General features: G+C 47.6%; 2 protein-coding genes across 5 annotated transcripts; both read right to left on the bottom strand.

Annotated features, from left to right (window-relative positions):
- Positions 1–3,330: 3,330 nt before the first annotated feature.
- hmgb2b (high mobility group box 2b) lies at positions 3,331–7,966 on the bottom strand. Of its 4 annotated transcripts, XM_047017567.1 has the most exons (6): positions 7,851–7,948; positions 7,445–7,499; positions 6,478–6,637; positions 5,945–6,096; positions 5,363–5,537; positions 3,331–4,234 (listed from the first exon to the last, which is right to left on the bottom strand). In XM_047017567.1, exons 3-6 carry the CDS (start codon positions 6,622–6,624, stop codon positions 4,100–4,102), a joined length of 609 nt encoding a protein of 202 aa, XP_046873523.1. In that variant the 5' UTR covers positions 6,625–6,637; positions 7,445–7,499; positions 7,851–7,948; the 3' UTR covers positions 3,331–4,099. The 4 variants fall into 4 exon arrangements, with proteins under 4 accessions (XP_046873523.1, XP_046873522.1, XP_046873524.1 ...); XM_047017566.1 differs by lacking the exon at positions 7,445–7,499 and having other exon boundaries at positions 7,851–7,966; XM_047017568.1 differs by lacking the exon at positions 7,445–7,499 and having other exon boundaries at positions 6,478–6,633; positions 7,851–7,944.
- Positions 7,967–8,242: 276 nt separating this feature from the next.
- On the bottom strand, positions 8,243–24,362 carry ctc1 (CTS telomere maintenance complex component 1). The gene is given in 24 exon segments (XM_047017476.1): positions 8,243–8,361; positions 8,453–8,578; positions 8,581–8,716; positions 10,291–10,441; positions 10,806–10,870; positions 11,524–11,677; positions 12,672–12,746; positions 12,841–13,000; positions 13,211–13,305; positions 15,668–15,711; positions 15,886–16,023; positions 16,645–16,734; positions 16,967–17,513; positions 17,593–17,707; positions 18,468–18,825; positions 18,972–19,079; positions 19,241–19,331; positions 19,464–19,813; positions 19,935–20,384; positions 20,467–20,596; positions 21,370–21,602; positions 22,527–22,761; positions 23,186–23,343; positions 24,077–24,362. Coding segments are annotated over 24 exon segments (4,164 nt in total). The 5' UTR covers positions 24,119–24,362; the 3' UTR covers positions 8,243–8,248.
- Between the last annotated feature and the right edge of the window lie 53 nt (positions 24,363–24,415).

Here is a 24,415-nt window from a genome sequence, read left to right on the forward strand (position 1 = left end):
AACATGGGAAACTCCGAAAATTCAGTTACAGAAAAGCTGATATGAATTTGTTTACTCAACTCGGAGTACGGCAACTCTGAGTTTAGCGCATGCATGAATACTACCAAAAGCCAACATCTATGGAGCTCCGATACTAGGATTCACCATGGCAACCGACGACAAAAAACGTCATACTTCACCACATTTTAGATATTAGTTTTATTTCGTGTTCATAGTCAATCTGAGCACATATTCCGGGAAAAAGCAACACGGCTGTATAGCCTTTAGCTACAATTGGCGTAAGAGACAATTGCTGCCGAGTCAATACATTTACTATTTGAATGCAATAGCCAGTCCATACATTGAACATTTAACCCCACTGTCCGTTAATATTACAGGAGAAAAAGTGGTTGACTTAATAAAATAGTATGTTCAAAGTTATATTAAATATAAAAACATACTACGAACAGGTAATGCATATTTTGATTGTGATATGACGCTTGTGATTGTAGCCTCAACGTCACCATCGTTTTAATCATATTCGACATGATACAAAGTATAAATATCAATTGGTGGCTATTTCAACTTGTAGTAGCAGTTTCCCTCAACAGAATGCTTTTTATCAAAGGATGATGATGATTAAGATGACGAAGAGACATTAATGACTGCTGCCACAGAAATTGATGCAGAGAATTACTATGTATGGTAGCTACTGGTAGTTCTCTCTCCATGTACTTTTATTTACAGGCTTTTTTTGTAATTGTCAGTTACACTGACATTATGAGAATAATGAATATAAAAACGATTTGCACATTCTGACAACAAGGCATGCTGTATACAGTGAGATGTTCATTTAATGGCAGGTGAATTTTGCATGTGGAACAGTGAAATATAGCTAATGTAATCTCATGTTACAAGTAAATTAGTTGTACAAACTGCACCTCGTGAAGAAAGTGCCAAAAACTGACCAAGAGATGGTGTAGGCCTACTTAGGGTAGAAGAATAAAGGCTAATCTCGAAAAAGATTTACTTGAACACTAGTTACGAGAGGATGCATGGTCACAGGTGATGTTAATTAGGAACAATAACCTATATGAATATTAATAGTTGCATTTTCTGAAAAACATTTTGACCAAGAGATGGTGTACTTAGGGCAGAAGAATAAAGGCTGATCTTGTAAGGCTATCAACCTGCCCCCACCTCTCATATGGTAAAATATGGAGTTATTGGATGGAGTCTCAACTTAATGGCTCTCACATCTCATTGTGTAACTTACTGTAGCATTGCTAGTCATGTTGATAAGTAAGGGTCAAGATAGATTCTGGGGTGATTGTAGTTGTTCTTAAGGAATTGTGAAGCATTGTTCTGTGGATTATTGATCAAGACGTTCTCCTCAGCTCTAGCTTGTCCTACTCCTTCTTCCTCACTCTTGCTTTCTATCTCTGGTTTACAATAATCATGGTAGAGTAGGCATAAGAGTTAACCTTCATTGATATCATTCATTTGCAATATGATACAAATTATTTAACCTTAATTTAACCATTGTTGCTCTGATTTAACCCCAAAATCAAAATAGTCAAATAACTGTAATTCCATTGCTATTGGCATTATTTGGTTAATATTAATACACTGTTCAGTTTCCCATCTTCCTTCAAACTATAAGAGAATTAGTTTCGGTTGTTTGGCCAATATTGACCCCCTACAATGTTGAAATAAATGTGCTGAAACACCAGTTTCGGGATGGAAGGCTACATCATGTAAATTGTAGGAATCATATGAATCATGTAAATTGTAGAAACATTAGCCGATAGAAATAGGCTAGGCTACTCATTGTGATTTTTATTTGTAGGCAATGAAGAAGACCAAATACAATTTCAATTATTTGTATTTATTTCAGTGCCCAAAAGCATTTGGTCAATTCTGAGTGCATGTCCACGGCATGTAACACTAGCGACGAAGGCCCAAGGGCTGAGAATGTTGCTGAAATAAATTACAGATTGTGACGGGAAACGGTAACGTTGACTTAGGTATTCATCAGGGAATTAAAGCACATCAAATCGCAATCTTAAAATCGTCTCCCAGCGTATACCTAAGCAAATTAAATTTTGTTCGAGATCGCTCGGCTGAACCAGGAAATTATATGCCGTGTCTGCCAAAGCTATCGGGCTCATAAAGTGGGAAGGGATCGGTAGAAACCCAGTGTTTGGCATAGAAAACCTGCTAGTTTCACGGAGTAAGTTACCATGGAAACTTACCAAAAGGTTTCGTTACCTCTCTTTCTGGAACGTGGAACTCGGAGTATGCCTCTTTTCAGGGTTAAACAACTCAAAGTTTTCACTAAACCCTACCTGGAATACCCCCCAGGTCTTCCTGAGTCTGTTGTTAGTAATCAGAACACAGACAGCTGTTCAAATATTTAAACTGAGCCAGCTTTATTAACAACCAGCACACTGGACACTGAGCAATAATGCCCGCCCACACCACATCAGTCTGTGTTTGTGTGTGTATATGGCGTGTGTTTGTGTACGTGTGTAGTGTGTAGCATGTGTGTAGAGTGTGTGGTATGTGTGCATGTGTGTAGTGTGGGTGTAGAGCGTGTGTGTAGAGTGTGTGTGTAGAGTGTGTGTGTGGGTCACCAGTCTGGAGTGTTCTATCAGTGCTGGGTTAGTTACTATCAGTGCTGGGTTAGTTACTGTCAGGGATGAAACTGTAGACAATCAGGAAAGAAGTGTCCGCCAGTTGTTATCTCACTTCCTGTCTGACAGGATGTGAGGTATCACTCCAGCCCTGCTGATCTAGGGCCCTCCCTGGTGGCTATGTCAAGGAGTGGAGCCCTGACCTGCATAGGCAGCATGGACTCTGCTTCTGATGTTGTTATTGACAAGCAGCGGTGTTTTGACCTGTGTGTGTTGACGCGTGTGTGTTGACATGTGTGATTTCAAACATGTTAAGATCTTAAATAATGATGTTGTCACTTCATATCTATGACATCACTCGTGTAAACACCGTTGTTGAAGACTGAATTTGTTCTTACGTTGTTGCCATGGTGGTTCTAAGTGTCTCAGTGTTGATCTGGTGAAGCATGTTGGAGGTTCTCCTGAGAACTGCTGTATTTTGATAAAGTTTGTATTCCACTGCGGTCTCTGACGTTTTTAGTGTTATTTAAATAAAGTTTACAATCACAATAGTCTCATGTATGACCTCATCCACTCTACGTGAATCACTGGTATGTGAACCACGTGTGTGAATCACTAGTATGCACTCAGGTTTTGATGTTGTATTTGCAGCACAGTAATATTCACTATTGATGTTATTAAAACACGAATGAAAGAAATCTCATGTAGACAGGGAGAGAGTTTCACAATCATAAAGTTTTATTATAAAAGTTAACTTCTACATACAGCTGAAACAACATCTCCAGTAAAAAATACAGGAACCAAGTAACTCTGTTCCAGAGAGGGAGGGAGAGACAGGATGGATAGGGGGGGAGGGGGGGTGGGAGGTAAATAAATCAAGCTTCGTGTTTAGGTGGGGTAGGTAGACAGGTGGGGTAGTAGGTAGACAGGTGGGGTAGTATGTAGACAGGTGGGGTAGTAGGTAGAAAGGTGGGGTAGTAGGTAGACAGGTGGGGTAAGGACTGGGAGGTTGTCAGATTTACTTAAATGAATCTTAATCTAAAAACAAACATCAACGTTGGTTTAACTCAAAACGCTGCTACTAAACGTGTAGTACAGGTGTTCTCGCACCCCGCAAACACACACACACACACACAGCCTCTCCTCCTATGGTGGAGTCTGGAGAGGAAGAGGGAGAAGAGGAGGAAGGAGGTAGAGGGGGAAGTGAGAGAAGGGAAGGAGGTATGGAGGGAGGAGATGGGAGAGCAGGAGAGAGGAAGGGAGGAGAGGAGGCAACATCAGAGTATCCAATCACAGCCTCTGGTCCAACGTCAGAGTATCCAATCACAGCCTCTGGTCCCGAAGCAGACGCCCCTCCAGGCACCAGACTGCGAAGGCCAGGAACACACTCTCTCACACACACACACACTCTCTCTGTCATGCACTCGCTATCTCACACACACCGATTTCCATGACACGCGTGCACACACACACACTCAGGCGGTTTATTCGTCATCTTCCTCGTCGTCGTCCTCGTCATCATCCTCCCCCTCGTCATCGTCGTCCTCGTCTCCGCCCTGAGCTCCACCCTTCTGACTCCTGGGGGCGAAGGACACGCCCCCGCGGTACGCCACCATATCCTGGGGGAGGAGCCTCTGTTACTAGGGCTGTTACTGGGGGGGAGGAGCCTCTGTTTCTAGGGCTGTTACTGGGGGGGAGGAGCCTCTGTTTCTAGGGCTGTTACTGGGGGAGGAGCCTCTGTTACTAGAGCCGTTACTGGGGGAGGAGCCTCTGTTTCTAGGGCTGTTACTGGGGGAGGAGCCTCTAGGGGTTGAACGGTACACTGAAGTCACGGTTTGGTTCATACATCACGGTTCGGTACAACGGAGGGAAAAGCAAAACAAACCAGGTTCCTCTACGAGTGAATACGGGCGCATTGAAGATGACATGTAAGTTTTTTGGCCCTATTTGTATGTGTATCTAAAGGCTGGTTAAGCACTATAGGGAGAAGTTGGACAGTTTTTTGGGGTGATTGGCACACCTGGGTGATGGCGTCAGATCTTTTTAGTCATTTAGCACAGGCCAGAGGGGTAATATGCGTTAGCATGTTAGATGTATTTCCACTCACATACCCCACAACTGCTGAACATCGCCGACACACAGTGCTTGTCTTATCCACCACTCTCTCGCCTGTACTACTGTAACTGAATGGGAAACCAAAGTTTTCCCAAACTTGCGATCCTAAAGAGGCCGACGGGTCCTCTATTTCTCGTGGGTCGCCACCACTCGCCATACTCGTCCTTAGTGCTGCTAGCCTATCTCTGACTCATGGCGGCGCCAATCAGAGCTTCAGAGCTAAAGCGGGGCAACAGATTAGGTGTCCCTAAAGAACACGAGTATCTAACAGTAGTTCCGCATTACATTAATTAATTTGCACACAAGTTTAATTTATTTTTATACCGTGTATTCTCTGTGTAATTTCATGCACCGAACCGTGACGACGCCCGTACCGTTTGGGTTCAATACGAATACATGTACCACTCCACTCCTAGGAGCCTCTGTTACTAGGGCTGTTACTGTGGGAGGAGCCTCTGTTACTAGGGCTGTTACTGGGGGAGGAGCCTCTGTTACTAGGGCTGTTACTGGGGGAGGAGCCTCTGTTACTAGGGCTGTTACTGGGGGTGGGCGTGTAGAGTGTGTGTATAGACAGTGTGTGAGTGTGTGTTACATGTGTGTATGTTACATGTGGTATGTTACATGTTTGTTACCTTGTCGTATTTCTCTCTCAGTCTCAGGGCCTTCTCCTCGTAGGGGTGCTTGTCTGATTGGCTGAGCTTGGACCACATGACCCCCAGGCGCTTGGCGCAATCTCCTATGGAGAGACCAGGACACTCTTGCTTCACCGTGGGGCGGTACTCCCCGCAGAACACGAAGAACGCAGACCTGGGAGAGAAGCTGGGTTAGACTGGTACACATGCAGGAGTCTGCTGTCCCTCCTCCCAGGGTTAGGAGTACTGAGCCACATCAAGGTGACCAGAGACCCTGACCCCCTCTGACGCACCTCCACCTCACACACACTTCCACATGTCCTGGTCAGGAACAAGAGCGGGCAGGAGACAGATGTGGTTCTACAGGTTCCTTCACCACCAGGCCCAGGAGAACATGTTCCCAGACCCAGACAGGGAATCGAACCCAGGACCTATCAGCTGTGAGGCGGCGAAGCAAAGTACCGTGCCACAGGTGTGTGTGAGGTGTATGTGTGTGTGTGAGGTGCGTGTGTGTGAGGTGCGTGTGTGTTTGAGGTGTGTGTGTGTGTGTGTGTGAGGTGTGTGTGTGTGTGAGAGGCTTACGGGGGTCTCTTGGGGGCATTAGGGTCCTTCCTCTTGCGAGCGCGGGCCCCCAGTCCCTTGGGAGGGACGTAGTGTTGCATCTCCCGGTTGTAGCGCACCTTGTCAGCCTTCGCCATGTCCTCAAAACGCTTCTTCTCTATAGGGGTCAGTGCCTGCGCACACACACACACACACACACACACACACTGCATTAGATAAACACACACACATCACATGAGACAAACACACGCATACATATTAAATACACAAACGCATTAGACACACATCACATTAGACACAAACTAGACAAACATCATCACATTAGGCACACATACAGTCCAGACACACAAGTCTTCATGCCCACACACATATTATACTGATGATGTCATCCTGTATTAGTTCAGCAGATGTATCCAGGGATGTACAGGGGGGGAATTGCCACTGAATACCCACTGAGCAACACCCAAAGACTGAATATTAGTATGAAGACTGCTCACACTCCTACACACACCTTCACACACACTCTCTCAAGACCCTCCTGCGGAGGCCCTTACCTTCCACCTCTCGGAGCACTTCTTGGAGAACTCTGCGAAGTTAACGGACTGCTCGGGATGCGATTTACGGTGCTCCTCGCGACATGTCTGGACGAAGAACGCATAGGCGGAGGTCTTTCCCTTCGGCTTGTTAACGTCCTTCACCATGGTAACGGTCTACCTAGGTGCGTGTGAGAAGTTTGGATCACATACAAAATATCCATTCAACAGAATTGTATCTCTTTTACTAATAGTGCAGATAGAAACTACAGCAGGTTGTTCTAACTTGTATTACGATGGTCAAGAAACGGTCTGTATTTACCGGGCTCAGTGCAAAGTAGTGCATCTTTACCAGACACTCCTCTTAACGCCATAGTGCACGGATCAAAAATCACAACTGCCGGTCACTGTCGCTGCCTGTCCAACGTCGGCCGGTGACAACATCACACACCGTTCAGATGCACCGGTGGACGCACGCATGTTTCGCTTTCTCGGTACCACGTCTGTGTGTGAACACTTCGGACTTTGCGTAACTGGAATCATCCGTTACTTTAGCTGATAGATTATGTTTTCCTTTTTCAGTCAGAAAGTTTGTAGACTAAAACGAGCCGTCCGCTGTGTGTAGTTAGCACAATAATCCCGGTTCAGGTTGGTAGTGGCGCTAGCTTAGCCTAGCCGCCTAGCATGTTGCTAGCTCTGCGTTGTGAACAATAGACCACCATTTGCAGCTTCCCGCCTGCTGCAGTAAGAGAGGCACCCATCCCCCAGCTAGCCCCGGACTACCGACAACAACGGGCTAACGTGCACGGCCGCTAGCCGGCTGCATTAAACACATAAACACTAGATGGCCCGCAAACCACATCTGCAATTAATTTTAATATATAATCTGTATTTTTTTTTATGTGAAAACTGAGAATCTGCCTGGATACGCATTTGGGCCCCGTCTATTTCCCGGAATAAATCTATGGGACGTTCCGTGTTTACCAACCGACGTTGCATCTAGGTTCTGTCTCCCGCACTCCTCCGCCGCTTTCTGGCATTAGCTGCAAACATGCAGGAATCACGCTTTACTCACTGGTTTCTAAATTGTGAATTATTAGATTTCCATCTGAGTAGGTAAACGTCCGCATTAGAGGCCCAGACCAGACTGTGCCAGGCAGGGCAGGGACTGTTTACATTCTACCACTGTGACGACTACTTGAAAACCTGTCATTTAACTCCAGTTACATTCTAACAAGCATCACTATCTAGCACCAGCAGCACCCCGGGAAGACTTTGATGTTTACGCTCATAAAATAAAATTTCGTATCAAGCTATTCATTTCAATATTTGCGCTCGACACGTTAGAAATATAAGAAAAACATGTAATTTTAAAGTGCAGCATCCATACTCACTTTCTTCGGTGAGGCAGAACAGATTCTTGTATTTGGATGGCAGCGGTGTAGCTGTGGTTCCGTTCTCCGCTGCTGCTCTGCTGACGGTTGGTCGCTATTCAAACTGGGTCGAACCTAGCACGAGCCCCCGCCCCCAGGCCACGCCCCCGTTGGCTGCTTGAGCTCATTCGAACGGCAGGGGCGGAGCCGGAGGATGCTTTTTATGACAAGGCTCATGAATATGTAAGAGTTTTGTGTTTTTAACCAAAAGTGCTTTAACGAACAACAACAGCACAATGATAATAAACTCTTTATAATTGGGTGTAAGAACAGACAATAATACATGAATGAGCCAACTCAACAGCATTTTTACTAAACAGAGTTGTATTTACATGTGTGTGTATGTTGATGTGTGTATGTCAACCCCCCCCCCCCTCCTCCTCCAGGTGTGTACAGGTGAGCTGGACAGGGTGGGGTAGTCTGGTCACAAACTCTCTTTCTCCCCTCGTAAACGTCTTCAACTGGGCCATGTCTGGAAACACACACACACACAGTGTGAAAGTTCCAAGTTCTATTTGCCATTAGTAATATGTAGCAGGTACAGTGAGAGGGCGTGTCCTCACCCTCTCTGCTTGCAGGAGGTGTGTGTGAGTGTGTGTTTAGACGGCAGGTAAGGGTTACAGGACGACACACGTAGCTGCTCCCACACACAGCAGACAGGTACATCTGCAGAGGGTCCTCGCTGTCCTGAAACACACACACACACTGTTGAAACACACACAGCAGACAGGTACATCTGCAGAGGGTCCTCGCTGTCCTGAAACACACACACATACTGTTGAAACACACACAGCAGACAGGTACATCTGCAGAGGGTCCTCGCTGTCCTGAAACACACACACTGACACATACACACACTGCTGAAACACACACTGCTAAACCCCCCCCCCCCTACTCCTAAAACCCCCTGTGTGTTGTGTAGGTGAGTGTGTGTGTGTATATGGAGTGTGTGTTGTGTAGGTGAGTGTGTATGGAGTGTGTTGTGTAGGTGAGTGTGTGTGTGTGTATGGAGTGTGTGTTGTGTAGGTGAGTGTGTGTGTCAATGTATGGAGTGTGTGTGTTTACATTTATTAATTTAACAGACGCTTTTATCCAAAGCGACTTCCAAGAGAGAGCTTTACAAAAGTGCATAGGTCACTGATCATAACACCGAGATATCCCCAAACATTGCGGGTAGCCGAACATGAAGCATACATTGTGAAAAACCAAAAATAAGTGCCAAAGGGAAGAACCATAAGAGCATGTAGTTGAACAAGTTTCAATTAAACAACATGAACCTCAAAAAAGTGTACCTGTAGAAAAAGCAAGCAACAGTAAGCATATTTCACAGCGAGTACAGAGTTTTAAATCAGTTACAGCTAACCAACAAGAGCAACAAGTCTCTGACGAATAGTCATTGTGATCCTGGAGGAAACTAACATCAGGTCCAGCAAATCATTCCTAAGTGCCGTTGTACTCCCAGAACAAGTGTGTCTTGAGCCTTTTGTTGAAGGTGGGGAGACAGTGTCTCTGATGGAGGTGGGGAGTTGATTCCACCATTGGGGGGCCAGACAGGAGAAGAGCTTGTGTTGGGACCGGGCGCTCTTGAGCGGAGGGACCACCAGACAGTTGTCAGAAGAAGACCATAGTTTGGGGTGTAAGGCTGGAGGAGAGACTGGATGTAGTCGGGTGCAGTCCCGTTCACCGCTCGGAAGGTCAGTACCAGGGTCTTGAATCTGATACAGGCCGTGATGGGAAGCCAGTGGAGGGAGATGAAGAGGGGGGTGACATGGTAGCGTCTGGGTAGATTGTAGACCAGGCGGGCTGCCGCGTTCTGAATCCTCTGAAGAGGGCGGGTTGCGCATACTGGGAGACCGGCGAGCAGCGAGTTGCAGTAGTCCAACTTGGAGAGGACAAGTGCTTGGACTAGCAGCTGGGTGGAGTGCTCAGACAGGTATCTCCTGATCTTCCGGATGTTGTAGAGGGTGAATCTACACTACCGGGAGACTGCAGCAATTCGGGCCGTGAGGGCGAGCTTGTCATCCATGGTCACCCCAAGGTTCCTGTTGTGTGTTGTGTATGGACTGTGTGTGTGTGTTGTGTATGGACTGTGTGTGTGTGTTGTGTATGGACTGTGTGTGTGTGTTGTGTATGGACTGTGTGTGTGTGTTGTGTATGGACTGTGTGTGTGTGTTGTGTATGGACTGTGTGTGTGTGTTGTGTTTGGAGTGTGTGTGTGTGTTGTGTATGGACTGTGTGTGTGTGTTGTGTATGGACTGTGTGTGTGTGTTGTGTATGGACTGTGTGTGTGTGTTGTGTATGGACTGTGTGTGTGTGTTGTGTATGGACTGTGTGTGTGTGTTGTGTATGGACTGTGTGTGTTGTGTTTGGAGTGTGTGTGTATATGGAGTGTGGGTCTCACCTGGCCTCGTGGGTTGACCCTAAGATGACCCCTGACCCGGAGTGATCTCCGTAGCCCCTTCCACTGGGGCGGGGCCAGGCGCAGCAGAGATGAGACCAGCAGAGAGGAGCACCACACATGGGCTTCCCCTGACCCGTCCTCCACTGAAGCCCTGAACACACACACATACAGGGTGTAAATAGTGTGCATGTGTTTAGGGCTTCCCCTGACCCGTCCTTTTATATTTTCATATTTTGTATTTTCTATATTTAATTGTACTCTGAGTGCTGTTCTGTACCCTGCTGCTGTTGCAAACTGCAATTTCCCCACTGCGGGACAAATAAAGGATTATCTTATTTGATCTTATCTCCACTGAAGCCCTGAACACACACACACATACACAGGGGTGTAAACAGTGTGTCTGTGTAGTGTGTGTATGTTGTCTGTAGAGTGTGAGTGTGCAGTGTGTGTGTATGTATGCAGAGTGTGTTGTGTGTAGAGTATGTGTGTGTGTGTCGAGTGTGTGAAAGGCTAACTTGGCCTTTGCCTGGAACACAGCTGATCTGGAGAGACATGGAGGAGACTGTCTCGTACATCTGTCCTGTAGAGACAAGGGGGGGGGGAAGGAGGGGAAGAGGAGAGGGGGGGAGATGGAGGAGAGGAAGAGGGGAAGAAAGACGAGGAACAGATTGAAACCTTTCTGTCCTGTATTGCTGGAGCAACATGACTAAACCCTCCCCTTCATGTTTTCTAAAGAGCCTTTCTGGGGGTGTTCCCAGTGTCACACGGACAGGGCTGGTCATCACAGGTCAGAGCACTTCCATACGCTCTCCTACCCCAGAAAGTCAAAGTGTACCTCAGTGTGTGTGTGTGTACCTCAGCATAGACACAGTGTACCTCAGTGTGTGTATACCTGAGCGTAGACACAGTGTACCTCAGTGTGTGTGTACCTGGGCGTAGACACAGTGTACCTCAGTGTGTGTGTGTGTACCTGGGCGTAGACACAGTGTACCTCAGTGTGTGTGTGTGTGTATACCTGAGCGTAGACACAGTGTACCTCAGTGTGTGTACCTGAGCGTAGACACAGTGTACCTCAGTGTGTGTACCTGAGCGTAGACACAGTGTACCTCAGTGTGTGTGTGTACCTGGGCGTAGACACAGTGTACCTCAGTGTGTGTACCTGAGCGTAGACACAGTGTACCTCAGTGTGTGTACCTGAGCGTAGACACAGTGTACCTCAGTGTGTGTGTGTACCTGGGCGTAGACACAGCCACACAGAGAGCAGGTCCACTGCAGCTGCAGGAAGAGGATACACACCAGGTGACCCCTGACCTTTCCCTTGATGCCATGCTGGGCCCCGTGCACAGCCCACTTACCCAGGAGGATCATGGGTAGGGGCTCAACACACCTAGAGAGTGGAAGAGGAGAAGGTTTTACTGAGTGTGTGTTTTGAAGTATAGAGGTATAGGTGTACAAGTGTATAGGTGTAGAGGTATAGGTGTAGAGGTATAGGTGTAGAGGTGTAGAGGTGTAGAGGTATAGGTGTAGAGGTATAGGTGTAGAGGTGTAGAGGTGTAGAGGTATAGAGGTATAGGTGTAGAGGTATAGGTGTAGAGGTGTAGAGGTATAGAGGTATAGGTGTAGAGGTGTATAGGTGTAGAGGTATAGGTGTAGAGGTGTAGAGGTATAGGTGTAGAGGTGTAGAGGTATAGGTGTAGAGATGTAGAGGTATAGAGGTATAGGTGTAGAGGTATAGGTGTAGAGATTTAGAGGTATAGAGGTATAGGTGTAGAGGTATAGAGGTATAGGTGTAGAGATGTAGAGGTATAGGTGTAGAGGTATAGAGGTATAGGTGTAGAGATGTAGAGGTATAGAGGTATAGGTGTAGAGGTATAGAGGTATAGGTGTAGAGATGTAGAGGTATAGGTGTAGAGGTATAGAGGTATAGGTGTATAGGTGTAGAGGTATAGGTGTAGAGATGTAGAGGTATAGAGGTATAGGTGTAGAGGTATAGGTGTAGAGGTATAGAGGTATAGGTGTAGAGGTATAGGTGTAGAGGTATAGAGGTATAGGTGTAGAGGTATAGGTGTAGAGGTATAGGTGTAGAGGTATAGAGGTATAGGTGTAGAGGTATAGGTGTAGAGGTATAGGTGTAGAGGTATAGAGGTATAGGTGTAGAGGTATAGGTGTAGAGGTATAGAGGTATAGGTGTAGAGGTATAGGTGTAGAGGTGTAGAGGTGTAGAGGTATAGGTGTAGAGGTATAGGTGTAGAGGTGTTGAGGTGTAGAGGTATAGGTGTAGAGGTATAGAGGTATAGGTGTAGAGGTATAGGTGTAGAGGTATAGGTGTAGAGGTATAGAGGTATAGGTGTAGAGGTATAGGTGTAGAGGTATACTCTTACTGAGTGTGTGTTGATCCCAGAGCCGTCACAGTCACACAGCTGACCGGCAGGGAGCGACAATACACACCTCCCACCCTGCAACACACACAGTGTGTCCGTCAGACAGTAACAACAGACAACCTGTCTGACTGAATGTGTTACCATGACAATTTGTCTGACACTGTGTTACCGTGACAACCGGCGCTGCACTCCCTCCAGCAGCAGGGTGTTTCCTGGGAGGAGTCCCGGGGGGTAGGGGGCGTGGCCTAGCTCCAGGTACACCTGCAGGGTCGGCCCCCTCCACCACGCGTCACACACTGTCAGGCGCACGGTTAGACCTGCCTCCACCTCTACACACACACACACACACACAGACAGAGATACACACACACCTTGTCTTTACCTCCACCTCTACACACACACCAGTTTGTCTTTACCAGTGTGTAATATATTTGTGTGTAGATACGTGTTTGTGTACCAGTGGGTGTGTGTGGAGTGTATTGTGTACCAGGGTGTGTGGAGTGTATCGTGTACCAGGGTGTGTGGAGTGTATTGTGTACCAGGGTGTGTGGAGTGTGTGTGAAGGCCTGTCTTCTCCTGCATGTTGATCCTTTCAGTTAGAAGACCCTGGAATGAGACCAGCCCTCCAGCAGAACTGACACACACACACACAGACATAGAGATACATACACTTATATTACAAGCATAAGAAGTACATTGTTATCAATAAGCCTGATGATGATGGTGGTGATGTGTTGATAGTGATATGATGATGATGATGGTATTGGGTTGATAGTGATGTGATGATGATGATGATGGTGGTGTTGTGTTAATAGTGATGATGATGATGGTGGTGTTGTGTTAATAGTGATGATGATGATGGTGGTAATGGTGGCTGTGATGATGGAGATGATGATGGTGATGATGATGATAATGGTGTTGTGTTGATAGTGATGATGATGATGGTGATGATGATGATAGTGGTGTTCTGTTGATAGTGATGATGATGATGGTGGTGGTGATGATAATGGTGTTGTGTTGATAGTGATGATGATGATGGTGGTGGTGATGATAATGGTGTTGTGTTGATAGTGATGATGATGATGGTGGTGGTGATGATAATGGTGTTGTGTTGATAGTGATGATGATGATGGTGGTGGTGATGATAATGGTGTTGTGTTGATAGTGATGATGATGATGGTGGTGGTGATGATAATGGTGTTGTGTTGATAGTGATGATGATGATGGTGGTGGTGATGATAATGGTGTTGTGTTGATAGTGATGATGATGATGGTGATGATGATGATAGTGGTGTTGTGTTGATAGTGATGATGATGATGGTGGTGGTGATGATAATGGTGTTGTGTTGATAGTGATGATGATGATGGTGGTGGTGATGATAATGGTGTTGTGTTGATAGTGATGATGATGATGGTGGTGGTGATGATAATGGTGTTGTGTTGATAGTGATGATGATGATGGTGGTGGTGATGATAATGGTGTTGTGTTGATAGTGATGATGATGATGGTGGTGGTGATGATAATGGTGTTGTGTTGATAGTGATGATGATGGGTTAGGGTTAGTGATGATGATGATGGTGGTGGTGATGATAATGGTGTTGTGTTGATAGTGATGATGATGGGTTAGGGTTAGTGATGATGATGATGGTGGTGGTGATGATAATGGTGTTGTGTTGATAGTGATGATGATGATGGTGATGATGATGATAATGGTGTTGTGTTGATAGTGATGATGATGATGGTGGTGATGATGATAATGGTGTTGTGTTGATAGTGATGATGATGATGGTGGTGGTGATGATAATGGTGTTGTGTTGATAGTGATGATGATGATGGTGGTAGTGATGATAATGGTGTTGTGTTGATAGTGATGATGATGATGGTGGTGATGATAATGGTGTTGTGTTGATAGTGATGATGATGATGGTGGTGGTGATGATAATGGTGTTGTGTTGATAGTGATGATGATGATGGTGATGATGATGATAGTGGTGTTGTGTTGATAGTGATGATGATGATGGTGGTGGTGATGATAATGGTGTTGTGTTGATAGTGATGATGATGATGGTGGTGGTGATGATAATGGTGTTGTGTTGATAGTGATGATGATGATGGTGGTGGTGATGATAATGGTGTTGTGTTGATAGTGATGATGATGATGGTGGTGGTGATGATAATGGTGTTGTGTTGATAGTGATGATGATGATGGTGGTGGTGATGATAATGGTGTTGTGTTGATATTGATGATGATGGGTTAGGGTTAGTGATGATGATGATGGTGGTGGTGATGATAATGGTGTTGTGTTGATAGTGATGATGATGGGTTAGGGTTAGTGATGATGATGATGGTGGTGGTGATGATAATGGTGTTGTGTTGATAGTGATGATGATGATGGTGATGATGATGATAATGGTGTTGTGTTGATAGTGATGATGATGATGGTGGTGGTGATGATAATGGTGTTGTGTTGATAGTGATGATGATGATGGTGGTGGTGATGATAATGGTGTTGTGTTGATAGTGGTGATGATGGGTTAGGGTTAGTGATGATGATGATGGTGGTGGTGATGATAATGGTGTTGTGTTGATAGTGATGATGATGATGGTGGTGGTGATGATAATGGTGTTGTGTTGATAGTGATGATGATGGGTTAGGGTTAGTGATGATGATGATGGTGGTGGTGATGATAATGGTGTTGTGTTGATAGTGATGATGATGATGGTGGTGATGATAATGGTGTTGTGTTGATAGTGGTGATGATGGGTTAGGGTTAGTGATGATGATGATGGTGGTGGTGATGATAATGGTGTTGTGTTGATAGTGATGATGATGATGGTGGTGGTGATGATAATGGTGTTGTGTTGATAGTGGTGATGATGGGTTAGGGTTAGTGATGATGATGATGGTGGTGGTGATGATAATGGTGTTGTGTTGATAGTGGTGATGATGGGTTAGGGTTAGTGATGGTGGTTGATGGTGATGATGAAGCGTACCTGCCGTCCAGGACCTGGGACACAGACAGAACCCTGGAAACCACCTGAGGAGGACACACTGCTCACATAACAGGACTTGGGACACACAGAACTGCACTAAAACCATAACCGTTAGTGTCACTAACCCTAAACCATAAGCCCTAACCCTAACCCTAAACCATAACCCTAAAACTGCATCATTAGTCTCCTATCCTGTCTCTCCTATCCTGTCTACTAACCTGAGGGAGGGAAGGGATGAGGAGTGGGCGGGGAATGCTGTGGATCCTCCAATCAGAGCACACCAGGAGGGAGGGGCAGGGGTGGAGCTGTACACCACTCTGCCCAGCAATACTGGAGCCAATCAGAACACTGGTATCCTGAAAATGAAGCACAACATCCAATCAGAATAAAGTGTAGAGGAGAGAGAGATAAGTACCTGGGTGTTGGGGCAGGGATGGAGGGAGAGAGGGATGGAGAGAGGGATGGAGAGAGAGGGATGGAGAGAGAGAGGGATGGAGAGAGAGAGGGATGGAGAGAGAGGGATGGAGAGAGAGAGGGATGGAGAGAGAGATGGAGTGAGAGAGAGGGATGGAGGGAGAGAGGGAAGGAGGGAGAGACGGATGGAGAGAGAGGGATGGAGGGAGAGAGGGATGGAGGGAGAGAGGGATGGAGAGAGAGGGATGGAGGGAGAGGGATGGAGGGAGAGGGATGGAGGGAGAGGGATGGAGAGAGGGAGGGATGGAGAGAGGGGGATGGAGAGAGAGGGATGGAGAGAGAGGGATGGAGAGAGAGGGATGGAGAGAGAGAGGGATGGAGAGAGAGAGGGATGGAGAGAGAGAGATGGAGGGAGAGAGAGGGATGGAGGGAGAGAGGGAGATGGAGGGAGAGAGGGAAGGAGGGAGAGAGGGATGGAGAGAGAGGGATGGAGGGAGAGAGGGATGGAGGGAGAGAGGGATGGAGAGAGAGGGATGGAGGGAGAGAGAGAGAGGGGTGAGTACCTGTGTGTTGGGAGAGATGAGTCTGTAGAAACAGCCAGGCTGGAGAACAGGGAACCAGCAAACTGCTGCACCAGCAAACACCAACTCCACCTGAGGAGGGGAGGAGGAAAGGGAGGAGGAAGAGGAGAAGGGAGGAGGAAGAAGAGAAGAGGGGAGAAGGAAGATGGGGGGAGGAGGAAGGAGAGGGGGGAGGAGAGGAGGAGAGGAGGAAGAGGGAGGAGGAGGGAGAGAGGAGGAAGGGAGGGAGAGAGAGTTGAGTTTAGAGTTCTCTGCGTGGTGGTTCATTACACAGAGGAGGAACATGGTTCTAGTGAACACTTACCCTTTCTCTCTCCACCTCTCTCTCCTTCTCTTTCTCCAGTAGAGGAGTGTTCCTGGGGTCCCACCCCCATCTCTGTACCGGACCAATCAACTGGGCCCTGACAGAAAAGCACAAAGATAGCCCTGCCCCCTTGCCCTCAGAACCAATCCCCATGTTCCTCCATGCTAGCCCCTCCTTCCACTCCACTCTCATCACTACGGAAATACAGGGTGCAGAGGTCACTGGGCGTGGTCTGTCACTTGTTAACAAGGACCCTTCCACATCCATCTCCATAGCAACAGGAGGGGCTGGGTCTTGTCTAATGTCTCTTTTCCTAACCCCTCCTTCTCTTCTCTCCACCATCCCCCCTTCTCTCTTCCTCTTCCTTCGGCCCAACTCAGGCTCCTGCGTCCACCATCCCTCTCGATCCTCTCCTCCCTCCTTCCCTCGCTCCACACCTCCTCCCCTCTCTCCTGCCTCCCTCTCTCTGTCTGTCTGCAGTACAGTTCTCATGGATGCAGATGGGCTGAGGATATGAACATCATCCAGACTGAACTGTAGATACACCCTGAAACACACACACACACATTAGGGTTGGTCCTAAGTGTGTGTACCTGCATTGTGTGTGTGTTTGTGTGTGTGTGTACCTGCAGTGCTTGTGTGTGATGTAGTGGTTCTGGTCCAGGTGTGTGTAGGACGGGAATTCTGATTGGAGGAACCTCTCTGTTACCACGGTGAAGCGCTCCACACACACCAGACAGCCTGCAACACACACGCACACACGTTACACACACCACACAGCCTGCAACCCACACACACACACGTTACACACACACCACACAGCCTGCAACACACACACGTTACACAAACCACACAGCCTGCAACACACACACACACACACGTTACACACACACCACACAGCCTGCAACACACACACACACGTTACACACACACTACACAGCCTGCAACACACACACACACGTTACACACACCAAACAGCCTGCAACACGCACACACACACGTTACACACACACAATCCAGGCCCATCAAGGGTAGGGAGCTGAAAATTAGCACTTGCTATAATCTCTATGTGCATTACATCAGCTGCAAACTTTGCTCTACAGCTATGTTTATCTGCATTGTCCCTGTCAATTAAATGTTATAAATAAACCAGACAGCCTGCAATCCACACACCCGTTACACACACACACCAGACAGCCTGCAATACACACACGTTACACACACCAGACAGTCTGCAAAACACACACGTTACACACACCAGACAGCCTGCAATACACACACACGTTACACACAAGTTACACACACCAGACAGCCTGCAATCCACACACCCGTTACACACACGTTACACACACCAGACAGCCTGCAACACACACACGTTACACACACCAAACAGTCTGCAACACAAACACACACGTTTCACACAGACCAAACAGTCTGCAACATACACACACATTACACACACACACCAGACAGCCTGCAACACACACACGCCTCATCCTACCTATCCACGCAGTGTTGGAAACAGCTCTCTGAGATTTCCGGTCGTTATTGGAGGTCTCCGTGACAACGCAGGCCACATCACCAGTCTGGTCTCTCAACCGGAGAGGGTGTGAGGATGAGTGTGTGTGAACTGGAGGGAGATCCAGCAGGCCGACCAGAAGCAGGGGAAGCGGGTGGTGCTGGGCCCCAGCAGCGAGGCTCCAGGACCAGGCCAGGGCTGGGTTGAGCTCAGCCTGGGTCAGGCCCTCTGGATCATGCCCCTCCAGGAGAGAGTGCAGGCTGAAGGAGGCCCAGCTCTCCTGCTCCTTCACACACTCTGCCAGCGACACGTACACACACCCCGGCACACACACCTGGTACTGGGGTCAGGGGAGACAGACAGGGGTCACACAGGGAATGATGATACTCGCTGTAGATAACTGACAAACAGGCAATATGAGTGTGTATGTGTGACACTGTGTGTATGTGTGAGCATGTGAGGGTGTGTGTGTGTGTGTGTGTATACCTCAGTCAGGAGACAGTGGTGAGGCTCCTGCAGCATCTCAGAGTAAATGTCTCTCCTCCCTCCTCCTCCTCCGGCCCCCCCCTCCTCCTCCTCCTCCTCCTCCGCCCCCCCCCCTCCTCCTCCCTCTCCCCCCCCCTCCTCCTCCCTCTCCCCCCCCTCCCCCCCCCTCCTCCTCCCTCTCCCCCTCCTCCTCCCTCTCCCCTTCCTCCCCCCCCTTCTCCTCCCTCTCCCCCCCCTCCTCCTCCCTCTCCCCCCCCTCCTCCTCCCTCTCCCCCTCCTCCCCACAGAGGAAACACCAGCTCCAGCAGTCTCCCCCCCACCACACACAGCTTCTCCTCCCGCACCAGGGAGGGAACCAGCCTGCAGAGGATACTAGTGTTAAACAAGCACACACATATAGGACATATACCCACACAGTGTATACACATATACACACACACACAAGTATTATGTAGATATATATATATATATATGTAGAGTATATAACCCTACCTGTCTCTCAGCAGTGTGCAGCAGTGACACAGCCACAGGTATTTGGACACGCCCAGATTCTTCTCCAACAGTAGCCGGGGCAACATGGAGTCACTATGGTTACTAGGTGGGTCGTGAGGGACCACTGGGCTGAAGGCAGTGATATGCAGGCTCGAGCGCAGACACATGCACAGCATGCTGGGTAAGCAGGCGGGGCTGGGCCGGTACAGGAAGTGGACGCCACAGAGTTCTATCTCCACCCCCGGCCGCAGGCCAAGCCTGTCCAGAGGCTGATAGGCCAGACACAGCCCCACCTTCCCGTCAATCACATAAAGGCCCGCCCCTTCACTCAACACACTGGTCACAACACCCTATCAGGAGGAAGAAGAGGGGTCACACCAGGAAGGAAGGATGGAGAGCATTAGTGTGTACACAGACAGACAAGTGGACAGACAGACAGACAGACAGACAGACGAACAGACAGACAGGCACCTTGTAGCCGATGACTCTGGAGAATTTCATCCGTAGGACGTCCAGCGCAGTGTGTGTGTCCCCGTCGGAGTGTGTGTGTGTGTCCTGGTCAGGGTGTGTGTGTGTGTCTGCTTGGCTGAGACACAGTTCTGACACCTGGGATCCACCTGGGTGTGCACTCTCCTCATCCAGGCTGTGTGTGTGTGTCTCTGGGCTGTGTGTGTGTGTCTCTGGGCTGTGTGTGTGTGTCTCTGGGCTGTGTGTGTGTGTCTCTGGGCTGCGTGTGTGTGTCTCTGGGCTGTGTGTGTGTGTGTCTGAGGTGTGCGTGTCCAGCAGAGAGAGGGTGGACTGAGCAGTGACAGTCAGAACTCTGTTTCCAGACCAGCAGCGGAGGGCACACACACGCAGCCCTGACACACACACCTTCTGACCTACACACATGCAGCATTTCCACCACACGCACCCTGGGTCCTGGGGAGGAACATACAACCTGTAACTGGAGGCTACGCACACACAAACTCTCTCACACACACTCCCTCTCTTTCTCTCTCACCGTGACCAGAACAGGAAGAGTGTGTTCCTCCTCCTGCAGGTGGAGACAGAAGAAGGTTTTCCCAGCAATCTCCAGCAGGGGGCAGACTGCACTCACCTGCCCCAACACCTGCAGACGCCTGCCCTTAGACCTGCACGCACACACACACACACCATATACACACATTCACAGATAAATAGTGACTCAGTGACTCGTAATAATTCCTTCGTTAATAATTCGTTACACAGTTAATTTGTTAATAATTTGTTACATTAAATATTAATCCAAAATGATTCACACCTTCACAAAATTAACAACAACTAACATATCATTTCTGCATTATGCATGTACCAACGCTAGTGCTAAACAACTATTTAACTGGTCGGCTCCATGACGCCGGGTAAGTAGCTAGCTCTTGAGACTTCTCACCAAAAGAACGAAGGGGAAACTTCGAGTACTGTAAGTCGCTCTGGATAAGAGCGTCTGCTAAATGACTAAATGTAAATGTGAGTAAGGTACCTAGCGAAAAGTAGCCTCAACTTTCCTCGACTTCGGCACTAATGCTGAAGGCTCGCTGATATAGCTGTCGGTCTTACTAGAACGGCATATGTATGCATTGTTGCTAACGTGTGCTGACGTAGTGACTGTGTGCATATGTGAGAAAGACGCATGAGTGACAGAGAGACGGAGGGAGAGCAGGGGAAAGGAAATGCAGCTGAACGAATACGCTGCGTGTTTTAACCTAAATAGCGAAAAAAATAAAATAAAATACGAAACGCAATGTGTGGCGGCCGGTGTTGATTCTGTGGCGCACCGCCACAAATTAGTCTATGTGTGGGAAACACTGCTCTCTATCTATTCATCTGTCTTTCTATATACACACCTACCTAAGCAGGAGGAGACTGTGTGTGTGTGTGTCTGTACCTGTGCTGGAGGAGGGCTGAGGCCTCTATGACTCCAACAGCATTGCCAAACTCCGCCCCTCCAGAGTCGAGGGCCAATCCTGGTTCGGGGTGAGAGGTCAGAGGCAAGGGAGAGCCAATCAGCTCCAAGTAGCCTGCCTCTCCCTGATGTTGTCCTGCAGTATGATGGGGGATGTAGTTCCAGCAGGGGAAGATCATGGGGAGGCCCAGCCAGAGAGGAGAAGGGCGCAGGAGCTGGAGACACACACACTAGACATGATTACACACACACACTAGACATGATTACACACACACACTAGACATGATTACACACACACACTAGACATGATTACACACACACACTAGACATGATTACACACACACACTAGACATGATTACACACACACACTAGACATGATTACACACACACACTAGACATGATTACACACACACACTACACATGATTACACACACACACTAGACATGATTACACACACACACTAGACATGATTAAACACACACACTAGACATGATTACACACACACACTATACATGATTACACACACACACTAGACATGATTACACACACACACTAGACATGATTACACACACACACTAGACATGATTACACACACACTAGAGATGATTACACACACACACTAGACATGATTACACACACACACTAGACATGATTACACACACACACTAGACATGATTACACACACACACACTAGACATGATTACACACACACTAGACATGATTACACACACACACTAGACATGATTACACACACACACTAGACATGATTACACACACACACTAGACATGATTACACACACACTAGACATGATTACACACACACACTAGACATGATTACACACACACACACTAGACATGATTACACACACACACTAGACATGATTACACACACACACTATACATGATTACACACACACACTAGACATGATTACACACACACACTAGACATGATTACACACACACACTAGACATGATTACACACACACTAGACATGATTACACACACACACTAGACATGATTACACACACACACTAGACATGATTACACAGACACACTAGACATGATTACACACACACACTAGACATGATTACACACACACTAGAGATGGTAACACACCAGAGACGGTTCCTCTCTCTCACCTCACAGTGTAAGCTGCCGCTTGCATCCTTCACTCTCCAGGACCCATCACATGGCTTCCCGGAGCCATGCCCAGCAGTTAGACAGCCAATCAGCAGCAGGTTGGCCCGCGGCAAGGCTCTGTGATTGGGCAGCACCACCGCCCTAACCCATTCTCTGTGCTGATTGGTGCTCCAGCTCTGGTTGCTGCAGCATGCGGTCCGTTGCCTGGATACCAACTCGGATATGGACACAAGCCTAGCAACCAGAAAGATGGTGATGATTAGTCTACACTAGTGTTGTCACAAAAACCGGTACCAAGTCAGTACTCAAACCAAAAAACGGTACGATACCAGAATTTCTGAAGTACCGGGCAGCAGAGTCAGACAAGCACAGTGTTGCCAAAACAATCTCACCAGAAGTCGCTAGTGGCTCTCTGAAAAGTTGCTAGATTACATTTTTTTTGCATAATGTGCGATTAAATAATAAAAAAAAATATATATATATATCGATTCACCTGTGCCTCACATGTAGCTGAGGGGCAGAGAGAGTCGTAGCAGTGCCTCACCTGTAGCTGAGGGGCAGAGAGTCGTAGCAGTGCCTCACCTGTAGCTGAGGGGCAGAGAGTCATAGCAGTGCCTCACCTGTAGCTGAGGGGCAGAGAGTCATAGCAGTGCCTCACCTGTAGCTGAGGGGCAGAGAGAGCGAGCAGGGCGCCAGCTGCTCCACCCTCGTCACTACGGCAGCAGCCAGCCGGCCTGCAGTCTCACCAGGGGTGGGCGCTACAGGAAGCAGCAGCTCTGACACGCGCTGGAAGACCTCCCCCAACCACCCCCGTTCCTGCATAGAGGAGAGGAGGAGCCCAGGGGTCAACATCACCTGCCTGTACCCCACCTGCCCCCTTACCAGACTATACAGAATCAATATATACAGACTCAAGCAGAATCAACTGGGAACGTGCATCCTCCTCGGACTTGGCACGGTATCACAATTGTGCCAATGCCCTCCTAGGCGAAATCGAATTGCCATTCAATGCTCTTTTATGCCAAAATCCAAATTGTAGGTAGCCTGGCTGCCAGCCAACTTATCCCGGCCCACAAACAAATTTGGTCGGGAAGTTGGGTCTGGAGGTGCTCGATTGCGGAAAAACTATATCCGAACAGGAGCTGTTCGGACCAATGTAGAATGTAAATGAATATTTATTTTACATACCTGTCCCCTTAGTATTAGTTAGTATTAGCTAATAAGACTTTGCACCTTTTGTATAGTATAGTTAGACTTGTTGACAGATTTACTCCTACATGTTGAATGTATGCACCTTCCTGCCAAAGTAAATTCCTTGACTGTGCAAACTTTAATGGCGATTAAAACCCTTTTCTGATTGTGAAATCGATCATTTACGTTAGAAATTAAGACTGGTTTGGATAATTTCATACAGGTTTAGAGAAGCCGCCATGGTTTGTCTAGATGAGCAAGACCAAATCATTCTAATGCACCTGTACCTGTACTTGTTACATAAACTTGAAACTTGAACGATCACGTCCTTCGCTTGTAAGCTAGCAAGCTAACTCACCGCTTCACTTCTGTCAAGGTAGCCGTTCAGGAACACCTCCATCCTCGTTGGAAACCGCTCCTTGGTTCGCTGTCTGGTTCAAACTATCTAGATAGTAGCTAGTGACATTTGATATCTAGTCGGTTAGCTTATTACAGTTCAGTTGACAAGCTATCTAGATTGTTATTGTAGCTTGTGAAAGTCGACTCTATAGATAGTTAGCTAGAGACAGTAGACTAACTTCTAGTTAGTTAAGAAGGTATGGCTCCGTCTGTCGCGCAAAATCCTTCAAATGGTTCAAAGCATCCGGTGTAAGACAGGAAGCGTCTTCTTCCGTACGCGGCTCGTTGCGCGCATTGC

The sequence above is a fragment of the Hypomesus transpacificus genome, unplaced genomic scaffold, assembly GCF_021917145.1.
Source record: "Hypomesus transpacificus isolate Combined female unplaced genomic scaffold, fHypTra1 scaffold_61, whole genome shotgun sequence".
NCBI lineage: Eukaryota > Metazoa > Chordata > Actinopteri > Osmeriformes > Osmeridae > Hypomesus > Hypomesus transpacificus.

What these genes read in the sequence shown, in the direction of transcription:
- hmgb2b (XM_047017565.1), bottom strand. Translation starts at nt 6,802, where the DNA reads ATGCACTACTTTGCACTGAGCCCG. An exon ending in ACTACTTTGCACTGAGCCCG is followed by an intron (nt 6,634 to 6,778) that starts GTAAATACAGAC and finishes GCACCTAGGTAG; the next exon opens with ACCGTTACCATGGTGAAGGA. An exon ending in AATGCCCCCAAGAGACCCCC is followed by an intron (nt 5,538 to 5,944) that starts GTAAGCCTCTCA and finishes CTTCTCTCCCAG; the next exon opens with GTCTGCGTTCTTCGTGTTCT.